Source organism: Xenopus laevis, chromosome 6S (genome assembly GCF_017654675.1).
Source record: "Xenopus laevis strain J_2021 chromosome 6S, Xenopus_laevis_v10.1, whole genome shotgun sequence".
In the NCBI taxonomy this organism is placed as follows: Eukaryota; Metazoa; Chordata; class Amphibia; order Anura; family Pipidae; genus Xenopus; species Xenopus laevis.
The window spans coordinates 94,262,818-94,274,833 of NC_054382.1; the positions used below are offsets into that span (position 1 = coordinate 94,262,818).

The window sequence follows — 12,016 nt, forward strand, 5'->3', positions numbered from 1 at the left end:
GCATATCCACAGCAGCAGCTTGTTACTGAATCTGTATAAAACTGCGAAATAAAAACATGTATTCAAGGTACCTCTGATTGTTTGATACTCAAAGCCCCTGGCTCTTCTGAAACACAGGATCAGGCACAATGACCTGAGATAGCCGCCTACATACCAATGTTACAGCTAAAATAAAATACATTTGTTGGTTCAAGATAAACATTTTAAATAGTTCAGTGAATTATGTGTAATGTAAACAGTGTAATTAAGAAATAAAAATCACACCATAAAATCATAAAATCATATGGCATGGCCTTGCATGTTGCACATGATGCATCAAAGTCAATGGTAGCAAAAGTAGTACATTTGTAATGTATGTTAAAATCTTACTATTACATACGTGTTTATAGGAACTGTTAATTACGTGTTGGAGAATGTGTTCAAACTGCATAACCGGCCATATTTTGTAAAATGGACATGGTTATTGGGGGTATGGTCATAAAACTGCTATGGTCAAAAATTTCCATAATTTCCCATAAAATTGTCCATAATTCCATTTTTTAAATGTTGGGAGTTATGGCGTTTCCTCAACAAGAAACTATTGCCACAAGGTTACAGGCTAGGGATGCACTGAATCCACTATTTTGGATTCGGCCGAACCCCTGAATCCTTCACGAAAGATATACCGAACCAAACCCGAATCCTAATTTGCATATGCAAATGAGGGGTGGAAAGGGGAAAACATTTTTATTTCCTTGTTTTGTGACAAAAAATCAAGTAATTTCCCTCCCGCCGGATTCGGTTCGGCCAGGCAGAAGAATTTGGCCGAATCCGAATCCTGCTTAAAAAGGCCGAATCCTGGATTTGGTGCATCCCTATTACAGGCACACTCGGTTGCACCACAACCCTGTTCTTACAGCTTCACTTATATTTATTTGTTTGCTGGTGTGTATATACTGCTACCACATTTAAACAGCACTTTTCATGTTTTTGCGATCCTTTATATAAAGTGCACATTTTTTATGTCTGCCAACATATTCCACAGCAATGCAGAAAGGAACATTGCATACACCATTCTTACATATTACATATGAATAGTGATTACAGAAGGTATAGAGGGCACTGTACCATCATTATACTTTTGCTTTATAAAAAAATTGGTTGAGGCAAGAATTAACCTTTAGCCCTTCAAACACCCGAGTAGTTACCACCAAACCACAATGTTGTCCACATAAAGCAACATTTTATGCTGTAAAACCATTGTTTCATCTGCTGTCTGCTTTAACTTGGATTTGTCCCAGACATTGGGCCAGATTCAATTTAGTGAGAAAAAGGTTTATCATGTGAAAACTCATGGGCGAGATTCATTTTGAGATACAATTCAATTCAGAAAAACTTATGACACGGTTTACCACGTCTATGGGGAAAAAACTGGAACTGAATTTGGAGAAAAGTTTTTTCTCCTCCAATTGAATCTTGTCCATGAGTTAAACGTGATAAACCATGAGATTACATTTTCTCACTGGATTGAATCTGGCCCATAGTGTTCTGCACCTGATTTCATGTTGCACCTTGCATTTGTGCTACAGGACAAGCATTAGCAAGCAGCACCTTTAAGAAGTAACGTTATTGCTAAATAAACTCCTTCTCCTTCAGATTGTTGCACTTGGCTACACATGCAATGTTTTCCCCCATGAAATAGCCATGGAAAACTGGCATCACTGCTCTGATTTATTTCTAAAACAAGCCTTTAGACTGGCAACATTCAACCAGGAGATCACAAGATGAGTAGTTTGCATGTTGGTAAAAATATGTGATTCCATAAACAGTTGTATGCTCAGGGAGGATCCACTCAGAGTGTGAACTGCTGTTGCCAAGGACAAGGAGTGATGAAAGAAATCCAGGTTTTACCTTCTATAGTCAATGCAAAGTGCTACAAGCTATCGATCCTCATTATTATCGCTTTCTTCTTCTCAAATACACAAACACACTCACCAGCCATATTCAGATTTATAATCATCAGTCATACATATCTTTACACTAACCACAAACACACCCACCAGTCACACACACACACACAAACAATCACCAGTCATATGTAGAATTACACTCACAACATACTCATGATATTTAAAGGAACAGTAAGGTCAAAAAATAAAAGTGTTTTAAAGTAATGAAAATATCATGCAGTGTTGCCCTGCACTGGTAAAACTGCTGTGTTTGCTTCAGAAACACTATTATAGTTTATATAAATGAGCTGCTGTGTAGCAATGGGGGCAGCCATTCAAATGAGAAAAGGCTCAGGTTACACAGCAGATAGCAAATAAGCTCTGTCTGTCTAATGGTGTTATCGTTTATCCATTAGTTAACCTGTACCATATAGCCGTTTTTCAATTTCCGCCATTGCTCCACAGCAGCTTGTTTATATGAACTATAGTAGTGTTTTTGAAGCAAACAGATCAGTTTTACCAGTGCAGGGCAACACTACATGATATTTTCATTACTATAAAACACATTTTTTGGTGTTAATGTTCCTTTAAGGATTAAATGCTGACAGTAATGTCTATTCCTGTGCATTTTCCTGCATCTTAATCATGTTTTCAAACAGCATCAGACTGCATTTATGTATGGTTTTTACATCTGTCAATGCTCTTGTGAAACTAAAACTTAAAGGTTCTCTTCCCAAGGTCATGGTAGAAACCTGAACCTATCAACAAAGGTGTCTCCACAGTGGCTACTTTCATCAAGCCTTATTGTCATTTGCTGTCCCTATATTTCTATGCTCTGTATTTTTCCTGTTTCTTTGTCAGTACATACACGTGCTCTGTCTCTGTCCCTCTTTCATTCTTGATTATGTCTAAGTGGGGGCTTCTGTTGTACCTTATCTATATATGTAGCACAATACCATTGATCTGTGAACATTTGTTGCCGTTCTATATTTTTCAATAAAGAATGCTTTTTCTCATGTAATTACATGTAAATATTTGGCAAAGATAAATGTAAAGAAAACATATCCTAAATAAACTAAGAGGGGCCACACAGTGCTCACACAGGGCAGATTTTGGGCACATTTACGGGCACAAAGATATCATGTCTGTCAGTCCTTACTGAAAGGAGCAAAGGTTGGAGCAAAGAAAATGTTACAAGTGAGATTTCCTAAAGGTGGCTATACAAGGGCTAACGTGGTGAATGTTTTGAAAAAGAACAGCCACCGGCTTTCTAAGATCTTTGCAGGCTGCAGTCCTTAGGGAGAGAGAACAGAAACTGAAGTACAGCAGATCATATTTTGTATAAAAACTGTACAGATTTGGTAATTAAATTATTTTGGGGTTTGTTTTTTTAGAGGACCTAATATCGGGATTTTATGTTTTGATATCCTTTAAATGTCACAAATAAAATTGTACTTCAATAAAAGGGGGTGGTTATGCCATTACAACATCCCTTTAATCATTTACTTTTTAAAAATAGAACTAAGTCAGGATTGGGAAGGATTTACGGAAGTGGTTTGTTATTAAAAGAGAACTAAACCCTGAAAATGAATATGGCTAGAAAAGCCATGTTTTATATGCTGAACTTGTTAAGCCACTCTAAAGGTTCAGTATCTCTGTATTAGTAATGCTTCGGTCCTTCAAAGTTGTCACTGGAGTTTCCATCTTGTATTTTGTTAAAAGTGTCAGTGACATTGCACATGCTCAGTGGGCTTTGAGCAGTTGATGAGAAGCTAAGCTTAGGGGTTGTTGCAAATCATAAAGCTGAAATTGAGGTTGAGTTTTCATATGTCTACATCAGTGCTGAATTATCATTTGGGTACTTGTGCCAACTCCTGGGCCCTATAGACCAGGAGACCCAAAACCTCCAATAATTTTTTTTTTGGATTTCAATTCAATAGAGATCATTTATAAAGACAAAGCACAGGTCCTGGATAATGGATCCCATAGAAGGCTATTCCTCCAAGTGGTTGGTGCACAGCTGCTCTGACAAAGGAAAAGCTCATTGGTTATGGCACATATGTGACAGAACAAAGTAGCCAACCACTGGGTAGAAGAAGACTGGAGAGGCTGGAAATCTTTTTGTATATATACAACCCTGGAGTTCTTTCCTGGCCATGTTATTTTAGTCACAGAGCAGCTAATGTAAATAGACTGAAGCTATTGTTTACTCACTCATGATAAATATTTGTATTGGATGGCTCTTTGGTTAGTTGCTATCCCAACAAGGGTGACCACCTCTTGTACCCATCTACACAAAGTATAAGAGAATAAGCCAATCTGAATCTTACAGGGGGTCAGGGAACCAAAAGATGGTTTTCCCTGTTCAGGCTGGTTCATTCCACAGTCTGTATGAATGCGATTTGTCTACTGCTTATCTTTGCAAATCATATAAAAGTGTTATAAGAACTAAAAGGTTAAATGGTGAACTTTGCTGACCTGACACAGCAATAAAGTTGTAATTCTAAAATGCCACATGTTTCCTAACAGCCAATCAATTTAGCATTTTTCTTTACCAGGCTGAAAGAAGTTGTGTTATTTTTGCAGATTGCTGACTCCTGGGTTCTAATAAATGACCCCAAATGAACCATATATTATCAGAACAGAACAACAGTCTTGATGCATTCTTTTTTTCCCAGGTCTGAATAAGTGAAAGCACAGTTTGAAGCACCATTGAACACTCTGAGAGTTCGCTCTTTCTATCCCTGCCGTGGCTAGCTAGCCCCACAAGACCTAGGTATTTCCCACAGCTGGATGGAATTAATCATGCTTTGGAAATGTACGGTACATGAAAAATATATTTGGCTTTTGACTGAAACAAAACACCAAGAGACCACGAGCAAGGACCTGTAGAAATGAATTAGAAGGTGGTCTGCATGATGAATACTATGCCAGAGTTGTGTCACACTACATATTTGTTGAATTCCCACTACTTCTTGCCCTGTAAAAACATAATTGGAAGGCAACATTAAATTGGATCTGATCAATGACTTTGATTTTTTTTCATTGATTTTTAGGTGTATTTAGTGCAATGTTGGCCCAAATCAGTGGAATGCATGTGGCTTAGATTAGAGTTGCATCCTATAATTTGCTCAGCAGCATACCATAACTATGGTGTCTGTGTGTGCTATAGGATTATTACATGCAATCCAAGTCATTTGAATCCCAGTTGCATCCCATAGACTATGACTGATTGTTTTATTGGAAAGGGCAGGAGAATTTGTGACTAGAACCACGTACACATGTAAAACTCTTATCAGGGCCCATGATGTCCTTATTACACTTCATTGCTCATACACTGTAGTCAAATTATTGTGGGCTGCTAGACAGACACAATATCCCTTTATTAGAAGGGTTTATATTCACTTTATTTTTCACAATATTATTGGCATAGATTATTCTAAAAGGAAAGTCTTATTTACAAGCATATTTCTGATTATTCATATTTGTGGTTGACATGATTGGTCTGTAAATGAAACGCTTCCTTTTTTCATACAACATATGCTATTGCTCCATAAAATTGGTGCAGACAACAAAGTCTTTCTAATGGGTCTAGTTGCATAAGGGCCACACCTCAGCAAAATGTACCTCTAGAGAAGGAGTCCCAACCTTTTTTACCTGTGAGCAACATTCAGATGTAAAAAGAGTTTGGGAGCAAGACAAGCATGGAAAATGTTTTTTGGGTTGTGCAAAATAAGGTCTATGATTGACCATTTGGTAGCCCTTATGTGAACTGTGCATGCGTGAACAATCACGCAAACAAGAGCTACTTAAAGGAAAACTATACCCCCAAAATGAATACTTAAGCAACAGATAGTTTATATCAAATTGAATGACATATTAAAGAATCTTACCAAACTGGAATATATATTTACATAAATATTGCCCTTTTACATCTCTTGCCTTGAACCACCATTTCGTGACTCTATCTGTGCTGCCTCAGAGATCACCTGACCAGAAATACTACAACTCTAACTGTAACAGGAAGAAGTGAGGAAGCAAAAGGCAGAACTCTGTCTGTTAATTGGCTCATGTGACCTTAGATGTGGTTTGTATGTGTGCACAGTGAATCTTACGATCTCTGGGGGCGGCCCTTATTTTTTAAAATGTCAATTTTCTATTTATGATTACCCAATGGCACATACTACTAAAAAAGTATATTATTATGATAATGGTTCATTTTCATGAAGCAGGATTTTACACATGAGCTGTTTTACTCAGTATCTTTTAATAGAGACCTACATTGTTTGGGGGGTATAGTTTTCCTTTAAGGGAGAACGGGACTATGTAAAACAAATGGGAGTAAGATCCTGGGCTAGGGGTAGGCTACAGAAGAGGCATATGTCTGTCAACCCCCCCACCCCCATTGCACCTAAGGCATGTGCCTCTTCTACCTGCATCTACTTCCAGCCCTTCTGCTTTGAGGCCACTGGGAGCAATATCCAAGCGGATGAGCCACAGGTTGGGGATCACTGCTCTAGAGCAATGGTAAAAAGTAATTGGCCGTCCACATCTCCATTTTCCTCTGGGAAACCTGTAGTGACTTACTAGGGGTGACGCATTGGTGATCACTTCAGTCCCACTTTTGTATTTGCACCAAAAAGCCAAAAGCCTGTCAATTGAAACAAGGGGAACAGAACAGTCCCATTTGCCATTAGCTTGAAAGGAGAGATTTGCCATCCATTCAGCCTGCCTGGACTTCCAGTCCAAGTTACACTAAGCCTCTGTTATAATAATGAAAAAAAAACAAAACAATTCAGTCTGCAGACACCTGGTCCTGACTATTATAGGCATAGGCCTACTGACATGGGCACAGATAAAGACACCAGAATGCACCACATGCCAGTAGAGGAATCAGCCATCTGGGCAAGCCTTACTCCTGTGGAAATAAATCACAAGTTGTTTTGAGAATAAAACTGTCTATATGTAATAGTATGAATGGCAACATGTTTGCATGTGTAGACATGAGCCCCATCTTTTATAGTCAACTAAGGAGCTATCGATGTTGTCTTTGGAGAATGTCCAGTCTTAATTCTGCTAAAGCAATCAATATGGCAGCTTAGACTGTATAAAATAAAAATGCAATGAAGGAATGTTATATGAACATAAAACGTACTACTGTCAGCTTAAATAGAAACCAAGAGCATAGCCCAACTCCTGTATACAGTACATTTTCCCTGTATTATATTTTTCCCCTTTCTGCAAGAAAAGAGTAAGAATGGTTCAACATAAGCCTGAACTATAGTGTGAGTAAGTAAGTCTTTCCAACCAAGAGCCACCCAGTGTGTTAATGTCTATTAAATCTATCAATTAATTATAACAATCAGAATTTGATGAATGTGACCTTCTAAGCCTCTCGCTAATTTAGGACCAGTCCTAACATGCAGTTGGGGCAAACATAACAGAATGGAGCAGCAGACTGATGTGAAACATCTGTGGAGCACAATTCCATGAAAGTGAATGAATAGGTTGGTAATACATTTACATGATGGAATTTTGCTGACTTTCTCTTTCTTGAATATTTTGGGGAGGGGAAAAAAGGGAAAGATTCCTTTGAAAGTAAATGTCTTTTTAATACTTATGAAAGTTTGGAAACATTTTACTGACAGAGAAGGGTCCAATGGATGATTAGAATTCAATTTGCTTTATATTATGTGATGACAATATGAATTAAACAAGATTAGTTATGCATATCAGATGAGCATGAAACAACTTCCAGAGCAGATGAAAAGAACGCATTATTGTCCCAAAATTGATAACCAAGTTTCATTATGGACTATGGGATTATTATCTTTATGTAGCTCTATGAAGTCTATACAGTATATACTATATTATATATAATTTTGGTTCAAGGCATAAAACTATTCCATAAGAAAAATGATACCTGGCTGTGGGGAAAGTGCAGGGAACACAACTGCACATATAGACATGTGCCTTTATGTTCTTTTTTTAACTCATTGTTATTGTTCTAACAACTGTAACCTACTGTACACAGGTCTCAAAAACTCACTTCTTTAATTGACATAAAGAGCTTCTCTATTTAAATGTGATGGGGAACGGGGAATCTCAGGACATGGGCAGGGGTAGGGGGAGCAAATTCTTACAAGGCCTAAAATATTCCAAGATATGCAGTTAGATTGTAAGCTTTTGGGGCATGGGTTTTATCTTCATGTTTCTTATTAATATAGTAATGCTACAATGGTTTATGTATTGCTTCCATTGCATACATTTTCAATTACTTGAAGATAAACTCCTACATAGGCAGAATAAACAACACAGGAAAATTATTCCACAAATATCAGCAGGTTTTAAGTCTATTTATCTCTCGTATACGTACTTTAGCCTTTTAGTATATTATGTTCACCAAGGCAAGCTAGGTCAAAACTGCAAAAGACATTTCCTACTAAGTGGCTGAATAGACAGAAGCATATTTTCTGAGGTAGGGATAACATATGTGCAGCATTTCAGTCATTCACTAACTAGTGGCAATGGGAGCTGTAAGAACTGTCCAACTGAAGACCATTGGGGACAACCTTCAAGCAATTGCTATGAATTCTGTTGCCCGCATGATTGTTTTATATATTTATTTTTTTGTATTTATTTTAGGGATGCACCGAATCAACTTTTTTGGATTCATCCCAAACCCCCAAATCCTTTGTGAAAGATTTGGCAGAATACGAACCTAATTTGAAAACTAATTTGCATATGCAAATCAGTGAGGGGAAGGGTAAAAGAAAGCCGCGCACGTAGTGCGTGCCTAAATTTTTTTTACTTACTTGTTTTGTGACGAAAAGTCACATGATTTTAAGGATTCGGCCAGGCACAAGGATTCGGCCGAATTCTGCCGAAAATGGCAGAATCCTGGCCGAATACCGAACCGAATCCTGGATTCAGTGCATCCCTAATTTATTTTATATTGTATATTGTTTCAGTGGCATATGGACAAGTGGGTTTGACCCTGAATATGGCATGGGTGGGCCAACACATAGTCCATAGCAGATATTTTTTAAATTTATACACATGACCTTTGGGGCAGAGCATATAAGCAATAACAAGAAGTGCAAATAATTTCTTTATTTCCCATATTACATTTCTTTTCCATTCACTGTGCTTGTTTTCCAGACATAGCAGAATAGAGAAAGTTACAGAAGGGTTATGATTCAACATCTTGTTATTAGGAAAAGCTATTAATACAAAATGCAGCTGAATGACCTGGGGCAATGAACTCTCTAGTGGGGGGAGGGGGTTCTGCATTTATTTCTATGTTACTTACCATTGACCTTGACTCATTTTAAGTGACTGTGACACAGTTCCCATTGTAGCTAGTAGCTTGTTGAACATGTATGCACAGAGCAGTATGGATAAGCTATGCCACGGCAACCCTAGAAAACCCATTTTACACTGGGGTCCCATACTAATCCAATATACATTATAGGCATGCAGCCCAATACTATATATTGGGTTTCTGGACTCCATTTATAATAAAATGTGTCCCACCTGTAACCCCCTGAGGGCTGTGCTGACCCTCCATTATTAAAAAGACAGATTAATGTAAGTAAAAGGTATTGGCAAGACTACCACGGCAATCTAAAAACAAGCAATCCCAGTAGTATCTGCCCATTAAGCAAACATGAAAACGATTCACGTTGCCACTAGATAACACAGAATTGATATTTTAATGAATGACATATGCATCCTATTCCTTTCAGCCACGGAGCTCATTGATGCTTTTCATTTGCAGACTAATGAAAGCCAGCATCTGTCTTTCCTTATTGCCTGTGAGATACAGTAACCCTATCCTTTGCTTTACCTGATGGTTCCACATCTCCCTAAGTGCCTGCAAATTAAGGGGAATTTGAGAGGTATGTATGATATCCCCCACTCCCCTAATCTCGCTTGCTTAGCTATGCAGTGAACCTCCTGTAGTGACACCCTGGCTAGACCCCTACAAGGGAGGGGATGGGGCTGGAAGTAGAGGAGTGGCTGGGAGTTGAGACATATGTACAAAAAGCACATGTTTGCAGAATAAACTTGCAGACATCTGACTCTCTTCTTCTTGGCCTCTGATGATTTTCTTTACTGGAAATGTTCCGGTTCTAGGGGAATAGGTGACAGACCCTGCATAGCTCCAGATCTGGTTGTGCATCCAAAGCTGCTGCATGAGAGAGTAGGAGGGAACTGAAGCAAAAGCTGAGCACAACTCTGCCTTTCTGTAAACTGTTTGCTAGGAGACTGCGGGCTGGGCTTCTTTCTCTGACTTGGTGGCACAGACCTTTAGGACTACAGCTGCACAAGGTATTGGCTCATAAGATAGGCTGCTGGGCCCCCTCAATCTGCTGGCAACAACAGACATGGAAACAGAGTAACAGAGGACCACACGTCAGCCTGCACCTCACTCAACAACACATTCAAGTGTCCTGTGCGACCATCTACTGTGCCAACATGAAAGGTAAGACTTAAACACATCCAACCCACGGCTCGACTACAGCCCTTGCTAAACTGTAACTTCCAAAAATCAACCTCCCCTTCATAGTCAGAGAAGTGCAGAGTTCTAGTTTAGCATCAACTGAAGGGCCACAGGCTGGAAATGCCTGTTGTACAGTATCATTAAGCAAAGTTATTGGTGGCATGGAGCAGATTTGTAGCCTCAGATCTTTGTCATTCTATTGATTTGTTTTTGTTTTCTCCACTTTCATGAGCACCGTTTGGAGCTGAGTTTAGTGTGATGGGCTGTTTGCTTGTGCACATCTGGAAGTGATTAGATGCCAGGGGAGGCAGGACCGGCTTGTGAAATACATTTGGCATCCTTCTAACTCAAGATCCACTAACTGGAAAATATTTGCCTTGTGCATATGTGAGATCTGAGACTAAACTAGAGAATGCATGTTTGAGCCATGCTGGAGTAATTAAGCCACAGAGACAGGCAGCTGAGCTGATGCAGAATGTTGGGGAACAAACTGAAGTACATGTAGGGACAGGGGAACTTTTATTCTGGAGGGAGGAACCATCGTGGGGGGGGTAACAATTATACAATAGGAACCAGTTCTGACTGCATGTGTTTGTCAGTTGATGTCTGAGGTCCATAGTTCTACAATCAGTTAAAAGTGATGTTACGGGCAACCATAATGAGTTTTTCTACATGCTTACAATAACAATATATGACAATTATGTATTTTTTAAGTGCCCTCCCCAAATAACATTTACAAGGATAAATCAATAAAAGCATGTCCTGCTTTTGTTACCCTACAGCTCCCAGTTTCAGATTAGGGTGCCCTAAAGGCAGACCAATAGTGTTTGAGCTGGTGGCAAGTAGAGCTCAGCTGCACAGCTTTCCTTTGTTGATTATCCTTCTGGGTACTTCCATTTATTCAGTTAAAACAACTTTTTTAGCATGAACCCCTGGATTATCCCAAGCCCAAGTACCAGCTGGGTCACACATTTCTCATACAAGTGATGGGAGCTGAAATACACAGGTAGAACATATACCACTGCCATAGCAGAGGCTCTCTCTTGAAAATTAGATCCAGTTTTTTTTAAAATAAATGTGCCAGGGTTTTCTATACAGTTGTTGATGTGACTACTCTACACAGCTAGTGAATATTGTTCAGCAGTTCTTCATCTTGCCTTAGCCGATACATTTCTCTGCAGCATTAGAGGAATTCCAGCCAGTAATGGATAACCAAGGAACTGAGAATTATATGTAGAAGAATTCACAAATTTATTTTGGAACTATCTTCTAGATTTTGCTGCAGCTTTTCTCTATCAGTGTTCTTTTTAAAGTGCTCCTTAGAGAGTTGGTTAGAATTTTCTTGCTGCTGTAACCCCAATGATTTGGTGGTTTGAAAAATCTTCCAACATCATAAGCTTCTAAAATAGTGTTAGTATCCCTTAAATGTCAAGATCCAAGTTTAGCAAGTTCACAAATGGAACTTTTCTGGGTAAGGGCAACCCTGTCCTAAGCTTTTCATGATAAAGTTATTCTGTATATACGATTCAGCTAGTTCCCATCTCTTGGGCACTTGTATTTGCCAATAAGTCTCAGACTTGAG

General features: G+C 38.8%; 1 protein-coding gene across 2 annotated transcripts in view; it reads left to right on the top strand.

Moving 5' to 3' along the window:
• Positions 1–9,972: 9,972 nt before the first annotated feature.
• The window catches only part of colec12.S (collectin subfamily member 12 S homeolog), a 79,703-nt gene continuing 77,659 nt past the window's right edge, over positions 9,973–12,016 (top strand). Inside the window, exon 1 of one of the 2 annotated variants that reach the window (XM_018223652.2) lies at positions 9,973–10,416. In XM_018223652.2, coding sequence (XP_018079141.1) covers positions 10,410–10,416 — 7 coding nt within the window. In that variant the 5' untranslated portion in view covers positions 9,973–10,409. The remainder of the gene's footprint in view (positions 10,417–12,016) is intronic. The other variant, XM_018223651.2, reaches the window with a different exon arrangement.